Below are 21,764 nucleotides of genomic sequence, written 5' to 3'. Positions count from 1 at the left end.
CCCCACGCGGCCGGTGCTCCGCATTCTGGCTATCCCAGTCTGCATGGGGGACAAGGGGTTAAAGAGGTCTGGGAGGGGGGACCCCACGTCGTTTTTTTTTAATATTTCCCACACTCAGAATGAAGTAAGTAAAACTCTTCCCACTTGGGGGAATCTATGAAAATAAAACACTATTGTTACCTGTGCAAAAAAAACTGACATTTTCCGCATTTAAAAGACATTTTTGCCCTTGAAACTTAAAAATCGATTTTCTCAAAAACTATAAGGTCTTTTTGAAAAAAAATGTTTTCCTCTTATTCCCACTGATCCCCTTAATATACCCTGTGCATTTGGTGTTCCTAAATTTTAAGCAGGCTTTGCTATTAACCGTTAAAGTCGGCGGGTTTTTAAATGTATATATTTTTCCTTTGAAACTTTAACATCGATTTTCTCAAAAACTATAAGGTCTTTTTGAAAAAATTTTTTTCCTCTTATTCCTTTTGATCTCCTTAATATATTCTCCAAATTTGAGGCTCTTAGCACTTAAGGGGGCTTTGCTATTAACCCTTAAAGTCGGCGGCTACCTAACATTGATCCATGCGTCAACTTTTCCGCTTGGCAGCATGACCTTACGCATTAATTGCTAATAGGATTTTACGCGTAAGCCTGTAACGTAACAACCTGAACTACGGTATTCTTACGCGTAATTGCGTAAGGGCTATGCGTAATTACAGACATGTACCGAAATTGAATGTCTATATGTAATAGCGTAAAATTACGCGTAATGATCCGTAAGCGTAGCTTTTTCCATTACGCCCAGCACTGGTAATAGGGAGTTTTACAGATGGCATTACTTTGGTAGAAAAGAACGAGGAAAAACTATATGGAGATTAGAGAAAGAAGTTTTTATTATTTGTTATGCCAAACATTTTGAAATTTAAAAGGTTTGAGGCAGAAGGTGTGTGACAGGAATGCCAGACCAACAGTCTCTAGGGCTGAAAATTCCACTGCTGCCATCTACCCACGATTGGGAATCCTGCCGCTACTGTAGCAGCATGGCTACTCTTGTTATCAGGCGCCACGTGACAGTAAAGTGGAGCTCCGAGGGCATCCATCTGTCTAGTCAGTCTCCGAATCATTGCACGAAAGACTCCTTTGCTTCTGTAAAGTTTTTCGGTGTACCCCATGCGCATTTCACATGACTGTTCACTCACTGCCCAGGCCTGGGGTGGCCCCTGTCCTCTTTTCCTCATGCACATTGTAGGGAAGGTTTGGATACATCGTTTGATAAATTGTTCACTGAGACTGTTACCACCGAAGGCCCAAACAGCATTAATAAGGTGTGCTTCATCGGGGATGAGTGATGAAAACTGCAGTTCACTGGAAAACAAAACAAAAAGGTATCTAGAGGCATATATCCATACAAGGGTCAGATACTGGTGGACAACTGCACAGCAAGCTTTAAGGTAAACCTGATATGACAGAAACTTCACAAAACAATGTAGCACTGCCACTGCCTTATACCTTCACCACATCTCCCTCAGTCACAGCAGCTCTAGTCAGGGGTGTAACTAGAGGAGCAGCCCCTGCAACTGCAGGAGGGCCCAGAGCTGTAAGGAAGCCCCAACTACTACTTCAGTCTTTCCAATAAAGGGGTCCATCCTTCAGATCAGGTGTTTTTGTAGCTACACTTGTTATAGGTGTGAAGTTTACAATGTCCACACTTGGTTTATGACCCTTGTGAGATGGGCCCCCAGGCTGTGGGAGTTACCAGGGGTATACAAAGGAAAGGGGGTGAACACAGGGGGGGGCCCCATAAAAGTTTTCCTGTGGGCCCTATGATTTGAAGCTACGCCATTGGCTCCATCCTCACCAGAAGTTGAACCACAAGGTTACAAGTGGTTAAACACGCATTGATGGTTGAGGTGCTTCAATGCATTAGAATGGCAGTACGCAGCATTTCTCCACAGTACTTCACTCCACAGCATTTCTCCTTCCAGAAGTGGAGGCAAAAACTAGATTTCAATGAATGAACTGCTACTCTTTGTAAACAGGCTGTTATGTCTTCTCATTTAGGTGTATAACTCTGTTAGCCAACCATGAGAAAAGTTGAAAGAGCAACATCGGTGGAATTTATGGACTTGTAGATGGATAGATTACGTTAAAAGTTTTTGTATTTATACTAAAGTGTGTGTATAATGTTTGTGTCACAAGGCAGTGTGGAGGAGCATCTTAAAAGGGAACAGTCAGTGTGCCACGACCCCTACCAGGGCCGGGCCGAGGCATAGACTGGAGAGTCTACAGCCTCAGGGCGCAGTGTAGGAGGGGGCGCACAGTTCATTCAGCTGTCATTCCTAATTGTGTATAAAGCAGAAAGAAATAAGAAAAGGGGATACATAGCAGTGACTGCAAGCCAGATAACTAGTTATTAAGGTGTTGGGGAGGTTGTGGGCCCTGTGGCCCTCTTAGTCTAATAGCAATCCGTGTGTGACAGCTGGGTTGGGAGGGATGGAGGGACGCACTTTGGTGTCTCAGCCTTGGGTGCTGGAGGACCTTGTCCCTGCTCTGACCCCTACCCCCGTGTTTCGAAGGCCACACCAAATTCAAACGTAGAGATGGGTTGGCAGCACCCTGATAAAGTGTCAAGCTCTGTGACTGCATGCGATAAAAGGCAACAATACAATGTACAATATTATAACATGAGGCGAAGATCAATAATGCAACATTCTAGATGATACAGCTCCTCAGCCCAATAAAAATTATATTCATTTCATTCCATTTTTTTGTTCAACAAATAATTTTATTGCACAAAGCAAAAAATATAGAAATGCCAAGAAACCGATACAAATAAATCATATACAGAGTATTGCCCTCAGTGTTACAACCTGAGAAAATCACAGGATATACATGAAAAGGGTTCCATAAGCCAATTCTGTCTAAAACAATAATAAACACTATATTGCAAATATGCATATAGTGGATATGTCAAAATAAACAACCATCACCCTCCTGGAAGAGCAAGGAGTCTGAATCTTACTGAATCGGTCTACATGATCGGCCAGTGAAAAAATGATTTCCTCCAATAGATATATTCCGTGGACCTTGTGGATTAGGGCGAGGAGGCAGATAGATGGGTAGTTCCATTTTTTAGCTATCAGGGCTATAGCCACATTGCAAAATTGAATTAATAGTAGGTTTTGATTCTTAGACAAGGCGGACACTCTCTTGTGGAATAGGGCCACAAGAGGAGGAATGCTAAGTTCTATGACAAAGGAGGTTGAAGAAAAAAACCATCCCATAGTTGTTGAACAATCGGGCAAGACCAATAACAGTGAGACTGATCAGCTTGTTTGGCTACAACCTAGTCTATAGCAATATTATGAAGCCAGCACGCCTCTTTTATGCAAGAGGGATAGTGGCAGGGGTTAAGGGCACTGCCTTTGACATGGGAGACCAGGGTTCGAATCCTGGCTAGGGTCTGTACCTATTCAGTAAGCAGTCCTTGGGCAAGACTCCCTAACACTGCAGGGTGGCCTCTTGAGCACATCCCAGTGGCTGCAGCTCTTGAGCGCTTCTAGTCTTCCTGGGTAAAAGGAGTGTTCAAACTATCCTCTATGCCATTTAGTCAGGGCAGGAGAGAGAGCACACCTAATTTGCAATACCATATTTTTGAGTACATTACAGAAATTTGGCCAAGCCTGGGGTGATAAGAATTCAATTCTGATTCTATTGGCATGGGATTAAGGGCCAGGCCTCTTCTTAGGAGGGCTGCTAAAAATTGTCGCAGTTGCAATAAGCAAACAAATTCAGAAGGCTGAAGGCCATACTTATCTCTGGTTTGTGTCCAGGACAGAGGAGTGCCTTTAGATAAGAGGTTGCATATTCTCGGAGTTCCCTGAATGAGCCATGGACCCAACCCACCTGTTCACATCCAGGAATAAGGTCAAATTGATTCTTTCAAATAGCCAAGCATAACTAGACCTAAATGCCTTACTAGGCTTCTCCATGTATGCATGGACTCAAATGTTACAGAGAAGGATTGGTCCAGTCTCCGTAAGCAATGCTTAGTCCAAAACAATGAGCTATTGGTAAAAGTAGAAACCAGGCTGCTTCCAGGTGTACCCATCATCCATGAGTGGAGGACCGTTGTGCCAGCTGGGCCAGCCTAGAAGCATAGTTGTCACACTTACCACTCCTGGAATCCAGCGGCGACTCCTGCGTTGCCAGCGGACTTCTAGAATGGCGTCCTCGGGCAGCATAGCTGCATCTTGCTATGCGCGTGTGCTCCCTTACCTTGGTTATACAGACAGTGAAGAGTGTGGCCACAGCACTGGTGCAAAGATCCTGTCCAATACTTTCATACTTACCCTATACAGTAATTCGGTAATTATGCTGTCCAGTACTTTGGTACTTAACCTATGCAGTACTTCGGTACTGCCCGTCCCGTCCAATATGTCCTGTCTAGTCAGCCAGTCCTATCCAGTCAGTCCTAGTAGCGTTCTTGCTCATCCCTAATAATTATTGATATCCTATATCAGCAAAATAATACTTAAAGGCATATATCAACTATTACCCCATGTAAAGAAAAAAACATGTACTTTTTAATTGATGACAAACAGCTCCTTAATATGAAATAACCATCTTCTGTTTAAAAGAATCAGAATCAGAATTTAATTTGCCAAGTACAACGTGAGTTGTACCTGGAATTGATTTTGGCACAAACAGGGTCAGTGATGCTACAGCAACAGAATAGTACATTGAGCATACAGTAGGTATTTTAGATATACAGTACATACAGTGTCTGCCGATACATACAGCAAATGGCTACAGTAGGTACAAAGAATATTATGATTATTAGAATATTATGGTTTATCACATAATAACGATCGTATACCAATTTCTGTAGAGACTCCCTGGGTAACCCATAAGCAGAAAGTAGAGAGATGAAATTGCCTTTTTTGCCATTGTTTTTATCGCTTATTTGTTTGTACTGTATAGAACACAGAGTTGCAATTTATGTTAAAGGACACCTGAAGTGAGAGGTATATGGAGGCTAGCATAGTTATTTCCTTTTAAACAATTTCAGTTACCTGGCAGTCATGCTGATCCTCTGCCTCCAATACTTTTAGCCACAGACCCTGAACAAGCATGCAGCATATCAGGAGACATTATTATCAGATCTGACAAGATTATCTGCATGCTTGTTTCTAGTGTTATTCAGACACTTCTGCAGCCAAATAGATCAGCAGGGCTGCCAAGAAAATGGTATTGTTTAAAGCAAATAAATATGACAGCCTCCATATACTTCTCGCTTCAGGTTCCTTTAAATGCACATCGCATGGAGAGTAGCCATGATTCCTTGTAAACTGAGCCTCCACGTCAAGGAAAGTTATGCTCTTTCCCTGCACAAGCTCCACAGCTCTAATTACAAAGAATTCTAAGTTCATTGGATAGGAAGAAATATTTATACAATTCCTGTATGCTTTATATATAATTCCAATTAAGAGCGTTAAGATGTTGAATAGGCTTTTAACAATTGAATATATATATATATATATATATATATATATATATATATATATATATATACAGGGCCAGATTTACAGCTCAGGATCCAATAGGCACATAAGCTCTGGTGCACTAAGCCCCGCCCCGTAACAGGCCACACCCACTAATACCACACCCCTTTTCTTTATTTAATAAAACTACACAAGGTAATACAGATACTACCAAAGACAAGTAGTGAACACCAACAATGCACAGATATTAACAACTCATGGTGGAAATGACCAAATTTAGGCTGTTACTAACAGTCAGTAGCGGTAGGTGGGTGGAGGAGCACAGCAGGTAGGTATAAAGAACGTGAGTAGTCAGTGGGGATAGTAAGTGGGAGAGCTCAGCAGGTAGGTATAGAAAGAGCACAGAGAGGAGTCAGTGAAGGTAGGTAGGTCAGAGAGTGCAGCAGGTAGGTATAGAAAGCACAGAGAGGAGTCAGTGAGGTTAGGTAGGTCAGAGAGTGCAGCAGGTAGGTATAGAAAGCACAGAGAGGAGTCAGTGAGGGTAGGTAGGTCAGAGAGTGCAGCAGGTAGGTGCAGAGAGCACAGAGAGGAGTCAGTGAGGGTAGGTAGGTCAGAGAGTGCAGCAGGTAGGTGTAGAGAGCACAGGGAGGAGTCAGTGGGGGTAGGTAGATCAGAGAGTGCAGCAGGCAGGTGTAGAGAGCACAGGGAGGAGTCAGTGAGGGTAGGTAGGTCAGAGAGTACAGCAGGTAGGTGTAGAGAGCACAGAGAGGAGTCAGGGGGGGGGTGGGTAGGTAGGTAGGTAGGTCAGAGAGTGCAGAAGGTAGGTGTAGAGAGCACAGAGAGGAGTCGATGGGGGTAGGTAGTTTCGAGAGTGCAGCACGTAGGTATAGAGAACACAGAGAGGAGTCAGTGAGGGTAGGTAAGGTAGGAGTAGTCCACAGGTAGGAATAGAGAGCACAGAGAGCAATCAGCGGGCATGGGTAGGTGGGAGAGCGTAGAATGTAGGTATATAGAATACAGAGAGCAGTCAGTGGGGGTTGGTAGGTAGGTGGGAGAGTGCACCAGGTAGGTATAGAGAACGTAGAGAGCAGGAAGTTGGGGTAGGTACGTTAGGTTAGAGGGAAGAGCAGGTAGAGGAAGGCAGTCAGCGAACGATTAGAGCGGACCTGAGGGACATTTAAGTAACAAGACAATATACACTGTACAGTGCTGCGGAAGATGTCGACGCTATATAAATACTAAAAATAATAAATAAAACAAAAAGATAAGCAACAGCATAATAACTTTTAAAGAAAAACATTTCTTTGTTACATCTGATATAAATCCTTCAATAAATCTTCAGTATGTCTACTTCCTACTTTCATGGACATATTGTTAACTTTATGTGTGTTCAAATGAGCTGAACTGCTGTCCCAGTCAGGTGACACAGGGGAGAGATCAAATTACAAGTTGTGATTAAACACAGGTGAGAGGCAATTAGATTAGACACCGATAAGGAGCAATTAGATTAGACACAGGTGAGGGGCAATTAGCTTAGACATAGGTGAGGGGCAATTACAACCTGTGGCAATTACATTACACAGGTGAGGAGCAATAACATTAGACACAGGTGAAGGGCAATTACATTAGACACAGGTGAGGAGCAATAACATTAGACACAGGTGAGGGGCAATAACATTAGACACAGGTGAAGGGCAATTACATTAGTCACAGGTGAGGGGCAATTCGGCTAAATTCTCTAAATACATACTGGATGCATTTCTCTCTGTTTTCATTCTGTCCTATGCGTTCAGGTCCATCCCAAGTGTGGGAGTAGGCAAGGCTCCGGGTGGAGGGGGCAGAAATGGAGCAAGTTCAATTCCTTCTTCCCCCAAATATCCCGAGCAGCTGTGGGGGACTCGGGGGGCAGAAGAAGGACTCTTGTGGCGGAGGAGACCCACCCTCCCTCCCTCCCTTCATACCAGCAGCAGCAGCGGTGGAGACCCGCATCTAGAAGAGCGGCGGCAGGCTGTCAGGATTACTATTAGCGGCATTTTCTATTCCTTTTGCAGCAGTGAGCGGCTCCATGACGTCACCCAGCAGTGCCCCCTGCATCCTCTCCATGGATACACGCAGTCAGGCGCTGTATCCATGGAGAGGACGCAGGGCGCGCTGCTGGGTGACGTCATGGAGCCGCTCGCTGCTGCAAAAGAACTGGAGGATGCCTAATAGTAATCATGACAGCCTGCCGCTTCCGCCTCCACCGCTTTTCTAGATCCGGAACTCCTCCTTCAATGCTGCTGGTATGAAGGGAGGGAGGGAGAACGGAAATAATGCCCACCTCTCACAAACGTGCCGCCTGTAGGCACGTGCCATGCCCGCCTCTCACAAACGTGCCGCCTGTAGGCACGTGCCTAGTTTATTTAATGGTAACATCTGCTCTAATGTAATAAGACTTTCATTGACTCCCCATCCTTTAAATTGGTATGTTTCTTATGTTCATATGGTAATTTGAAGTAAAATGAACCAGGATATAAAGGACCAGTGTGGTTTGAATAAAAAAAACATTTTTCTTATGAAATCTTTATGGCAAAGGTGTGACGAGCGTGGTTATGGGTGTGGCCGGGGCATTGCTTAAAGAGAACCAGAGACGACAGAAAAAGGATGTTATACATACCTGGGGCTTCCTCCAGCCCCATAAGCCTGGATTGCTCCCATGCCGCCGTCCTCCGCTACCTCTATCCACCGTTGCTGGGTCTCGTGATTTCAGCCAGTCGGGCCAGCAGTGGACACAAGCATAGTGCGCTCCCTCCGTACTGTGCAGGCGCATGCGTAACAATATGAGGAAGTCTCTGCACTTATGTACAATTGGCAGCGTCCGCCGGAGGTGACAGGACCCGGTTCTGGCAATAGAGACAGCGGAGGACAGCGGCGTGGGAGCAATCCAGCTTATGGGGCTGGAGGAAGCCCCAGGTATGTATAACATATTTTTTCATTTTTTAAAGACCATTCGTCTCTTGTTCCCTTTAAGTGTCCCTCTTTCTCATCTCAATAAGTTGGGAGGTATGTGCTTTCCTGAAAATTTGGGAAGTGTGAGTGAGGAACAAGGTGAACGATTCCACCAAGACATTAAAGAGATGGAAAGGAGATACCAGGGAAAATGGAGCTTTACAATGATGGCAGACTACTGTTGCATGCTTCAGAGAGACATTTCAGATGATACTTTCAAGCAAAAATGCACCACAGGGAACAAGAACCGAGTTTAGTGTTTGTGGGTGAACTCATTTCAGTTCAAATAAAGATTTTCATGAAAAAATTCAACAGAGGGGACCAGGAGACCATTGAAGGAGCACATGGAATACAGGGGGCTGAAAAAAGCCCAAGGCAAGTAACAATCCTTTATCCCCAACTAATTTCAAGTAAACTTTAAAGGATACCCGAACTGACATATGACATGATGAGATAGACATGGGTATGTACAGTGCCTATCACACAAATAACTATGCTGAATTCCTTTTTTTTCTTCTCTGCTTGAAAGAGTTAAATATCAGATATGTAAGTGGCTGATTCAGTCCTGACTCAGACAGGAAGTGACTACAATGTGACCCTCACTGATAAGAAATTCCAACTATAAAACACTTTCCTAGAAGAAAATGGCTTCTGAGAGCAAGAGAGAGATAAAAAGGGAAATTTCTTATCAGTGAGGGTCCCACTGTAGTCACTTCCTGTCTGAGTCAGGACTGAGTCAGCCATTTACATACCTGATATTTAACTCTTTCAGGCAGAGAAAGAAAAAAAGGAACACAGCATAGTTATTTGTCACATGTCAGTTCGGGTATCCTTTAAAGAAAACCTGAACTGAAACTTAAAAGACAAAATAAACATACACAAGGCATACTTACCTCTTGTGTAGTCTACTCCTCAATCTCTTTCTCCTCTCCTGCGCCCTGTTTGTCCACTGTGATCAAGGAAATTCTCCGTCCTCCATTTTGAAAATGGCCATTACCCCATAACAGGTTCCTGGTCAGCACACAGTTAAACTGTAACATCGCCCACTTGAACCACAGGGAAACATGGACATTAACTGGCACATCAGTTGTCCTCTCAGCTATAACTGACAGCAACTGATATATTTCAGTTCTGACAAAATGTTGTCAGAACTGGAAGGGATCATTGCCAGAAGAAAATAGTGAGCTTCTGAAAGGAACTGATGGTAAGCTAACTATGTAATGTTCATTTGAAGTTACCTCATGTGTTTATTTAAAATAATCTTACTCAGTACAGGTTCCCTTTAAGTTAGAACTAAGGTTTGACATCACCCTCCAATTTCCAATTCCTGTTCCCTTTGTTGCAGATTACCATTCCTCCCTCAGATACTGAGAAAATTCTGAAGGTATTCAGCACTGCAGGCAAAGTAACCTTTAAGATTGGTTGGGGAGTCCACACACAATACAATTTCAATTGTATGTGCAATCAATGCAATCTGTGATCTCCTGTAGAGATTAGGTAAACTGCCACCAACTTGCATTAGCGTGCAAATGCTCAATTCTAACCCTAGTTAGTCCTGTAGTAAAAAGTAAGGTAAGTTCTACAACATCTCTAGATATAACAATATATAACAATAAAACAGTTATTATGGTGACGTTCTCTCTGAAAGGCAGGATTCTTTGCAGAGGATATTCAGAACAAGCACTTAAACAAATGATTTTTAATTGTTCATTTTATAATAAAATAAATGCATAAAAGGGCACATAAAAATGACAAAATGTATGTAACACTGAACAGATTGATATAGTAAAATAGGAATAAAACGTGAAAATGATAACTGGATACAGTCTGAGCAGTCTATGAAATGACCATGTCCTTTGGGAATTGCCCAAAAAGAACATAGAAAATCTGCTGTTAAAGGGATACTGTAGGGGGGTCGGGGGAAAATGAGTTGAAGTTACCCGGGGCTTCTAATGGTCCCCCGCAGGCATCCTGCGCCCGCGCAGCCACTCACAGATGCTCTGGCCCCGCCTCCGGTTCACTTCTGGAATTTCAGACTTTAAAGTCTGAAAACCACTGCGGCTGCGTTGCCGTGTCCTCCCTTCCCCTGATGTCACCAGGAGCGTACTGCGCAGTCACAGACCATATTGGGCCTGTGCTATACACTCCTGGTGACATCAGCAAAATTGAGGACACGGCAACGCAGGCACAGTGGTTTTCAGACTTTAAAGTCTGAAATTCCAGAAGTGAACCGGAGGCGGGGCTGGAGCATCGGTGAGTGGCTGCTCGGGCACAGGATGTCTGCGGGGAACCATTAGAAGCCCCGGGTAACTTCAACTCATTTTCCCCCGACCCCCTACAGTATCCCTTTAATAGATCAAAGATAAAAGCCCAAGTCCAATTGGACTAGCAAATCCTTGATGGTTTGGATTGGCATTGAAGGACACCAATAGTCTGTGTGTCCAGAAATGTAACTCTTTCTCTGCTGGGGTGGAGATTGTAATGAGAAATGGGCAGCCTCTGCCACATGATCCAATTCTACACTCTTATTAGAGCAATACAAGATGTGAAATATCTGGAATTAGCATATCTCTGCGGCAGTTCATCAGATCATGCAGAGGATGACACTGTGGATTCCTCTTGTTCTCTGCTGTTCATAGATATCAAACACATGCTAATTATTATGTTGAATTTCCGAGAAAACCATATCTTTGTGAGAGAAGGTGGTAGACGGATGATCCTTGCTTGGACACCCTCAGGTTGTGTCCAGTGACCATCTAGCTTATTTTGATATGACTGGAATTTATAGAAAAATGGAAATATAGAAGAAACAAATATTATTTATTTCTACGACAGGGATCTTGTTTCCTGACTTTCTTATCTCAGTCCTCTGAAAATCAGATCTAGTAATGTAGTTCTGCTGGAGAGGATGGGTTTATTGTTATATAGCACTACTTTATAGAGGAAAAATAAACAAATCTTTGTTGATCAGAGCTGCCCCCCAGTAAACAGTTACTTCCTATTGTGGGGCCTGGAATCTCTGACAGAAACAACGGTTGAATCGATAATTTCTGACAGGTCCAATCTGATTTCTGATCGTTTTTCTGATCCATTTTCCAATCACTTCTATACAAAATCAATCAGAAAAACGGTTGGAAATCAGATCAGACCTGACGGAAATTATTGATTCAACCATCAATTGTGCATCTTGCATCGTGTGTACCAGGCATTAGGCTTTCAGGTTCCTGAGACTCAAGTCTGACAAGGTCTTGTCAGAACTGGAAAGAATCGTTGTTGGAATAAAATGTTGGGCTCCTAAGAGGAACTGACGGTGAGGTAAGTATGTAATATTCATTTGCATCTACATTATGTGTTTATTTCAAACCATTTTACTCAGTTCAGGTTCACTTTAAAGGGACAATTAAGTCAAAAAAATAAATGAGTTTTACTCACCTGTGGCTTCCAATAGCCCCCTGCAGCTGTCCGGTGCCCTCGCCGTCTCCCTCCGATCCTCCTGGCCCCGCCGGCAGCCACTTCCTGTTTCGGTGACAGGAGCTGACAGGCTGGGGACGCGAGTGATTCTTCGCGTTCCTGGCCACAATAGCGCTATCTATGCTGCCATAGCATATATCATATACCATATAGCAGCATAGAGGGTGCTAATGTGTCTGGGAACGCGAAGAATCACTCGCGTCCCCAGCCTGTCAGCTCCTGTCACCGAAACAGGAAGTGGCTGCCGGCGGGGCCAGGAGGATCGGAGGGAGACGGCGAGGGCAGCGGAGAGCTTCAGGGGGCTATTGGAAGCCCTAGGTGAGTAAAACTCATTTTTTTTGTTTGACTTAAGTGTCCCTTTAAGGGTGAATGACCTGTGCAGATTGGCCAGCTCCACAATTGTAAAGGCAGAACACCTTTTTGTAATACAGTCCAAGTTTTAGTTGAACACAAGCAAACTGCAAAAATGGCCCATTGTTTGGGGGCCTGCAGGCTTGCCTTATTCAAAATATGCAGCAAAGTTTGAACTGGGAACAAACGTGGAAAGCTTACCTAAGAACCAAAACCTCAACTGTGCAAAACAACCATACGCCACTGCCCTTTTTCATTAATACGTTGCCGCCATTCAATGATTATCGTACAATAATATACAATGTCATGAGCCACATTCTGTCACTGTACACAGTTGTGTCTAGACAAATTAATAACCTTTAATAGCACATGCAATGAGTTTCTAAATCACGTCACACAGACACACCTCATCACTGGTCCACACACTCGTTCCGACCACTTGTGCTCAGCGTATAACCACAGGTAATGCTGTGCGCATCTGTTTGGAAATTCGCTGCTCTCCTGGTCATGGGCAGTAACCAGCAACTGTAAGTCACGTGATGACTGGTGTGACTGGTGTTGTGGTGGAGGCATGTTATTTTTGCCAAAATATGCTTGTGCCAAAAATGTAAAAAAAAAATTCCCAGAAGCTCAGAGTTATAGGCCCAACTTAGCATAAAATGCCTTTTGAAGCCTCCAGCAAGCAAGAAAATACTCAAAATAAATTTGATGGTACTTTTTCACCAACTTTTAGGTATTTTTTCAATTGTAAAATTCAGAAAATTTAGTTTAACCAGTTCGGCCTTTCTGGACGAGCTTTCTCGTCCAGAAAGGCACTGCTGTGTTCCCTGCGTGGTGCGCGCGATCGGGCGCGCGCCCGCGCGCGCACCCGCCGCCCGCCGCTAGCCCCCCGATCAGTGAATGGGAATATAATTCCCATTCACCGATCTGACTTCCCCGCAGAAATACCGACGCTTTCTCTCCAGAGAGCGTGGTATTTCTGCCCCCCAGGAAACAACTCCTCTGAATTTTAGTTCCTGGATGCGACATAGTTCGCATCCAGGACTTTGCTCACTGTGGCCATCTTGTGGCCAAATAGTAAACTGCACCCACATACATTTTTAATAAAACAATTACATTATTTTACATTAGAAAATAGCAGTTTCCCTCCCACCCCAAAAATTACCCACATACATTTTTTTATTTAAAAAAAACAAAAAAAATACAATAAAAAAAAACAAAAACAACATAAATAGTTACCCAAGGGTCTGAACTTTTTAAATATGCATGTCAAGAGAGTATGTTATTATATTATTTAAAATTATAAGCCTATAAATAGCGATGGACGCAAATTGAAAAAATGCACCTTTATTTCTAAATGAAATATCGGCACTATAAATTGTGATAGGGACATCGTTTAAACGGTGAAATAACCGCGACAGATAGGCAAACAAAATAAATGAGTTTTAATTACGGTAGCGTATATTAATTTCAAACTATAATGGCCAAAAACTGAGAAATAATGATTTTTTTTCATTTCTTTCTTAATCTTCCTGTTAAAATGGATTTAGAAAAAAATAATTCTTAGCAAAATGTAGCACCCAAAGAAAGCCTAATTAGTGGCGGAAAAAACAAGATATAGATCAATTCATTGTGATAAGTAGCAATAAAGTTATAGACGAATGAATGGGAGGTGAACGTTGCTCGGATGCATGAGATTTTCGGCACTGCGGCGCTGAACCGGTTAAAGAGAAGTTGAAAATTATCTCCTAGGAGATAACTCAGGTGAAAAAAAGAATTGCATATGGGTCATAGTGTTTATTTATGTGTATGTGAATATATGTGTGCAAGTGTGTCAATTTATGCAGACAGATGTGAATGACTTTGTATGCATGCATTGTGCATATTTACATATATTTATGCAAATGTTAAATGCTTGTGTACGCCAATCAGCCAAAACATTAAATGTGCAAATCCATGCAACTAAGACCTTTGTGTTTCTTACACAATGCTTTCATTAGAAAATTCATTCACATAATCTTGATGAGCATGATGTAAGGATGAAGTGTTAGTTTTCTATCTGGCACTGAGCAGAATGCAGCTGGAGTCACACAGCATGGTATAATCATCCCCAGGGCCGGGCAGAGGCATAGGCCGGAGAGGCTCCAGCCTCAGGGCGCAGTGTAGGAGGGGGCGCAGAATTCATTCAGCTCTCATTCCTAATTGTGTTTGAAGCAGAAAGAAATAAGAAAAGGGGATACATGGCAGTGACTGCAAGCCAGATAACTAGATATTAAGGTGTTGGGGAGGTTGTGGGCCCTGTGGCGCCTCTTAGTCTAATAGCAATCAGTGTTTGATGGCTCGGGTGGCAGGGATGGAGGGGCGCACTTTGGTGTCTCAGCCTTGGGTGCTGGAGGACCTTGTCCCGGCTCTGATCATCTCCGTAAGCTCCTGAGGCCTTGCAAATATAGCATTCAGCTGTAAAGCTTTGATCCTTGAATGAAGTTCCATTGTGTCCATCTGCCACAGAGATGTAATCCGGCATTCTGTGTTGAGGTTTGGCTTATTATATTATCAGGCGCAACATGTGCATAAATAGGAGCTTCTCTTCCATGAGAAATTGCTGAAAGCTTGCGCAACAAGGTACGTATATGACCACGATTTCTGTAGGCGGGGATGGTATAGCCCATGCGTATTTCAGAGGATTGTTCTGCCACTGCCCATGAAATGGGTTGTTCCAGACCTTTTTTCCGGACACACATAGAAGGTAGGTTCTGAATGCAGCGTTCTATATAACAAAGACTTTTTTGATTCTTTCCAAACCCCCACTGATCATTAACAAGTGAAGCTTCATGGACCAAAAGTGGTGTGTACTGCAATTCATTTGAACTGTGAGGAGAGAGGATTAGACAGTGAATGGATGTGAATTTTTATGTTCTCACCGTGGGTTTCCTCAGATCACTCCATTTTTCTCCCATATCCCCAAAACATATTGGTAAGCTATCTGATTCCCTTCAGACTATTCTAATTTCTATGGTATAGAAATTAGACTATGATTATGATTAAAAACTAGAGACTGTGAGTTCTTCTGAGGGACAGTTAGTGACATGACTATGGAATCTGTAAAATGTTGTGGAAGACGTTAGCATTGTATGAATTTATAATAATAATAATACTTACACATAGTTACATAGTTAGCTTGGTTGAAAAAAGACATCCGTCCAACAAGTTCAGCCAGAGAAACAAACAAACAACAACAACAAAAAACATCCTTAACCTGCACATATCCCAGTTAATCCAGGCGAAGGTGAAAAACCTTACAAAGCCTGGACCAATTAGCTAGAAAAGGGAAAACTCTTCTGATCTTGAGATGCCAGTCAGATAAATCCCTGGATCAACTCTCTTGGGAATTACCTAATAATTATAGCCGTGGATGCCCTTCAATGCAAGGATAGCATCCATTAAATGCAGATATAGAGTTTGCCATAACTACTTCCTAAAATATTCCAGATTTTAAGTACTCTGACTGTGAAGAACCCCTTTCTAAATACATGACAACCCTAGGGACAAAAAGCTCATCTGTTAAAATTTCGTTATTGCTCTCTGATGTATTTATACATGTTAATCAGGTCACCTCTCAGTCACCTTTTTCCAAGCGAACGAAGCCTAGTTTGTCCAACCTTTCTTGGTCAGTGAGCTCTTCCATCCCTTTGATTCATTTAGTTGCCCGTCTTTGTACCCGTTCTAGAAGGTCAATGTCCTTTCTATAGTGTTGTGCCAAAAGCTGTATCCCATAACATAAACTGTTGGGCAGCACCAGTATCAATAATAGCTAAGCTCATTCAATAGAAAATAATACCTAATTGTGTGTGCAGAAAGGATTCACAAAAACCAATATGCCAAACCAACCACAGAAATGAATCCCCCATGTACCGCACCACACCAATGTATCAAATATAAAGAGCTTTATTGTTTACATAATTGCACAAAGAAATATAAAAACAATTAAAAAACAATCTCCAGGCTGACACTGGTAATTTAAGCCAATGGCTGTAATAAATAACAATGATGAATGAATAAATGGAATGATAAAGCCCAACCCTTCACTCAACCACAATAATCCATGAGTAGAAACACGGATGAGAAAAGTGACACGTGCAAAAGTGCATAGAAGCCACTCCTGAAATAACAGTACTGTTATTTGTGGTGCGGTACATGGGGGGATTCATTTCTGTGGTTGGTTTGGCAAAAAGCTGTATCCCATACTCCAAATGTGGCCTCAGAAGTGATTTATACAGAGAGAGTAGTATACTAGCATCTCAAGATATTATTTCCCTTTTTTATGCATCCCAGAATTTTATTTGCTTTAGCTACTGCTGCTTGGCATTGTATACGTTTACCTAACTAGTTATCAACCAGTATTCTTAAGTCCTTCTATAAGTCTGATGTTCCCAACTGCATGCCATTTATTTTATTTGTTGCTCTACCATTGGTACGTCCAAGGTGCATGACTTTACATTTATCAACATTAAAATTCATCTGCCATGTACCTGCCCATATGGCCATGTTGTCAAGATCCTGTTATAATATGTCAGTAGCATGAAGAAAAGTCTGGCACTATAGTGTTTAATTTTGCAGGAAAAATGACACAGATCATGCAGATAATAGTGGACATCAGTGAGATATGACACCCATATCATTGCATTGTGGGAAATAGCTGTTTACAGCCGGGTCCAGGTGCCAGAGGGTGCACAGCCTGACGACCTTTTCGCGTTGCTTACGCCAAGCTTTTTCCAAGGTGAGGATGCACACTCACCTTGGAAAAAGCTTGCCGTAAGCCACGCGAAATGGTCGTCAGGCCGTGCACCCTCTGGCACCCACCACCTCCACCTCCAACCTACACCCAGGTACCACCAGTGACACTTTTTGTATGACTTTTGAATTGCCACTTTGATATGGTTGTCATATCTCGCTGATGTCCACTATTATCTGCATGATCTGTGTCATTTTTCCTGCAAAATTAAACACTATAGTGCCGGACTTTTCTACATGCTTCTTGGTCCATGAATACTCTGCTCTTTACCAGTCTTGAGCACATAGTTGTTTGGGTGTATTTTTTGATATTGCCCCGAGTGCCTGCCAGCTCTCCCATACACATAATATGTCAGTATCTGTCTTAGTGTTGATAATTCTGCATAATGTTGTATCATCTGCAAAGATGGCTACATTACTCTGTATTATGTCTATTAAATCATGAATACATACATTGAAAAGGATTAGACCAAGTACTGACCCCTATGGTACCCCACTGCTAACAGTTTCCCATTTTGAATATGTTCTGTGCACCACCACTCTTTGCCTTCTATCCCTTAACCAGCTCTCTATCCACATACACACATTTTCTCCTAGTCCCTGTATCCTCAGCCCTCAGCTCCTGCAACAGGTTATTGTGAGGAACAGTGTCAAAAGCCTTTGAAAAGTTTAAGTACACTACATCTATAGCTTTCCCAAGATCTAACCATGTCTTTAGTTAAACAATGCTGTCGAACTGAAATACTGTAATTTCAGGCTTAAAGGGACTCCGAGCTCATCTAAAAAATAAAAGTTGTACTCACCCGGGGCTTTTTCCAGCCCAGTGCTGGTCGGGAGGTCCCACGATGGCGTCCTGGCTCCTCTCCTACTCCCCGCTCCGGAATGGCTGACCGGCCGCAGCCCGGGCGACACTCGCCCGAGTGTCGGGCTGCTCCTTCCGCATATGACGCGGCTGACGTCACAAGCCGGCTGCCTCGCGTCATCACAGCGGCCCGGCGTGGCAGTACCGCACAAACGCGCTTTAATCGCGCATGCGCAGTACTTTCACGCCGGCCGCCGTGATGACGCGAGGCGGCCGGCGTGTGACGTCAGCCGCGTCATATGTGGAAGGAGCAGCCCGACACTCGGGCGAGTGTCGCCCGGGCTGCGGCCGGTCAGCCATTCCGGAGCGGGGAGTAGGAGAGGAGCCAGGACGCCATCGTGGGACCTCCCGACCAGCACTGGGCTAGAAAAAGCCCCGGATGAGTACAACTTTTATTTTTTAGATGAGCTCGGAGTCCCTTTAAAGAGGAATTATTTTCTGATATTTATCGCATGGTGACATTTTTACTGCTGGCAGGTGATTGGAAGGAGATGGTCAGGTCAGTGGAAGGAGATGCTGCTTGCTTTTATTGGCACCTGGACCCGGCTGTAAACAGCTATTTCCCACAATGCAATGAGGTTTACAGACAGGAAACTGTCAGGACCATGGTCCTGACATCCCACTGTGGGAGGGGCTTCACCACAATATCAGCCATACAGAGCCCCTGATGATCTGTTTGAGAAAAGGAAAAGATTTCTCATGTAAAAGGGGGTATCAACTACTGTTAAGGATGAAGTTCAATTATTGGTCATGGTTTCTCTTTAAAGTAAAGCAGAGACGAACAGAAGTAAAGCATTTTTACTTACCTGTGGCGTCCACCAGCCCCCTGTTTTCCGACTGCTCCCTCGATGTCGTTCCAATCCCCCCCGTTGTAGTGATGAGCACAAAGTTTGCATACCCGTAATGTCGCATCGAAATTTGGAATTAAAATGCAAAATAGTAATGCCAAATTTCAGGGAAAATTGTAATGAAGTTTGTCTGTAATTGTAGTTATTCATAATTTTACATACATTTTCACTTCATTTTGTGCCGACTTTAGCGATTAATATAAAAGCCCTCCTAAATGCTATCACCACCAAAATTGCTACATACATTAAAAAGAATAGTGGGTACAAGTCAAGAATTTTTCAAAAACTGTCATTTATTTGAGTTTAAAAACCATTTTTCTTTGCATTTTAAAATCGATTTTCTCAAAACTGACAAGGTATTTTTGAAAAATTATTTTTTTGTTTTACTTGTACCCACTATTCTCCTTAGCATATGTAGCATTTTGGTGACAATAGCATGTATGAGGGCTTAGCTATTCATCCCCAAATTAGGCACGAAATTAAGCAAAAAGTACACACACAAAAATCAGGCAAAAATTACGCAACTATGCAAAAATCACGCAAAACTATGAATGTTTATACAAAATTAATAAAATGTAATTAAGTACAGGTGTAATTGGGAAAATGTACTCGAAATTTTGTGTAATTGTAATTAGCTGATTACGATCATCGCTGCTCCATTGTGCCGATGTGAGGTCAGCAATCCAGCTGGGTTGCAGGCCACTGTGCATGCGCTGTTCTGGGCCACATGCCTCCTCCATTGTGCTCCCATTGATGGGAGCTTCTGCACAAGCACAGTTACAACCGTAATGAATTGGGCATGAATGGACCGGGTCATGAGTGTGCGATCGGTTGGTGCAAACAGGCGAGACTGCTCATGAGCAGTAATTTTATGGAGGCCAACAGCGCACAATGGAGGGGTCCAGGAGACCACTGAAGGAGCGGATGGATTAAAGGGGGCTGAAAGAAGCCATATTAACCACATTGGTTTTATTATATTGGCTAACTATTAGCCATAGACCCTGAACAAGCATGCAGATCAGGTGCTGTGACTCAAGCCTGGCTTTATTACCTACATGCGTGTGACTCAGACAGACACTGCTGATGCCAGAAAAATCAACAGGACTGCTGGGCAACTGGTATTGGTATTACTGGAAATAAATATGGCAGCCAGACTCCATATCACTCTCAGCTCAGGTGACTAACACTAGCGTCCTGTTTTTCAGCTTCCAGTTTTGGTCGACATTTTTACAGTTTTCATTACACTCCTAATATTTCTGTAAAGCACATTCAGTACCTTCATGATTTAGCACTTAGTTTGAGCCACTCTAGCAACTTATATTTACTCAAAACTCCACTTTTGCTTAAAAATGTATATAAAATTATACTGGACAGATGCTATACTCTAAATCACATAGGAATGCTGGACTTAAACAGCGTCACAACATAAAACACCTACATACAAAATTGAAAAAACAAAACAAAAAAGTGCGCTTCCTAATATTGCTAGTTAAATGTCTATTATCATGCAGTCTCTTCCAACAACTGCTGAAATTCAAGGTCAAACCAAGGATCTTGATTCAATAGTACGCATATAATGATTCTTTTAGCTCCAATGTACCTCAAACACAAAAGGAGAAAGAAAAAAAGATGCAAAGTGCAAACCTTCTCTGACGCTACAAAAAAAAAAACACCACCCAGGGTAGGGTTCTAAACACAGTGTTTTATTACAGTGTTAGGGGACCACCTGATAGCACTGTGTCCATCACCCATTGGGAAAATATTGCATGATAGTGGACATTTATCTAGCAGTATTAGGAAGCACCCTTTTTTTCCCCTTCAAACTAAGCCCCCTAGGGTTATAGCCTGTGTTTAGGAATGCTTGAGCTCAAGCTCCTTATGTCAAGCACTGTTTGCATCATAGCTTGAGAATTCTTTATTTGTTATATATTGCCATAGTAAGGAGCCCCAAAAATAAACGATAATTATAGAGCAAAACCGCTTACAAGTTTAAGTTCTCATAATAATGTTATATATAATGAACCCATATCCACTCGTACTAACCCCTCCCCAATGCAATTTCCCATCCCGCCAATAACATACATTCACATTCATAACCCAAGTAGGCTAGCTTAATTGGCGCCCAGAGAACCTAACTGCGTAACTCTTTTCTACTAGTTGAGTCCTTCTTTCGCTCTCTAAAAGCGAAAATGAAAAAAAAGCCCGCCCACAATCCAATGAACAATATGAGTGGCACAATCGAGAGCCATAGCAGCAAAGAATGATTCCAGAACTATCTTTACCATGAGAAGGGTCATGAAACCCTGACTGTCAGAAAAGCGCATCCGAGCCCACCAAGCCAGACCCTGGACGGCCACCATGCCATTCCCCAGAGCCCCCATACATCAAGGAGATGACCTCAAAAACGACTCCACCGCAGGGAAATTCAAAGGGCCTCCAACTCCACCAGTTCTATTATCCAGAACTTATTGTGTGGCCCACAACTCTAAATATGACCGAACCATGAAGAAAACAAAAATAAAGAAATATTTGGCGCTCCATCAATCCTCAGCACTCCACACAATATCCGTCATGTCAAAAATCTCCCCCCCTCCCTAGCGCCACCCCTTACTATCATTCCTATATTTCCCTGAGTAGCTACCAAGGGCCTGCATCTATTCCATGTTGCTTTTAACCCGGGGATTCTTATACCCCAAAAAAGTCTCTCTTAAATCCCCCCAAACTTCTTTTATTATTCTATTTTGTTTAGACATGGGTTCTTCTGTAGACATCATTGAACTTTTATATAGTTCTTCCATCCCCTAATCCATTCTATAATTCGAGGTTAATCTGAGCTCTCCCAGTTTCTTGTGATTATATTCCTGATTATTATTATCATCTCTTTAAAATGGTACCTCTCAGGTTTTCCTCCTGATCTGTTATACCGAATACAGCATTAACTACAGAGATTTAAAA

At 42.8% G+C, this 21,764-nt stretch overlaps 1 protein-coding gene across 2 annotated transcripts in view; it reads right to left on the bottom strand.

Annotated features, from left to right (window-relative positions):
• Positions 1-869: 869 nt before the first annotated feature.
• The window catches only part of LOC137536180 (glycine N-acyltransferase-like), a 58,738-nt gene continuing 37,843 nt past the window's right edge, over positions 870-21,764 (bottom strand). For both annotated transcript variants that reach the window (XM_068258274.1, XM_068258275.1), the window contains exon 6: positions 870-1,359. In XM_068258274.1, coding sequence (XP_068114375.1) covers positions 969-1,359 — 391 coding nt within the window. In that variant the 3' untranslated portion in view covers positions 870-968. The remainder of the gene's footprint in view (positions 1,360-21,764) is intronic.

The sequence above is a fragment of the Hyperolius riggenbachi genome, chromosome 10 (assembly GCF_040937935.1).
Source record: "Hyperolius riggenbachi isolate aHypRig1 chromosome 10, aHypRig1.pri, whole genome shotgun sequence".
In the NCBI taxonomy this organism is placed as follows: Eukaryota; Metazoa; Chordata; class Amphibia; order Anura; family Hyperoliidae; genus Hyperolius; species Hyperolius riggenbachi.
This window is presented reverse-complemented; position numbering and strand designations above follow the sequence as displayed.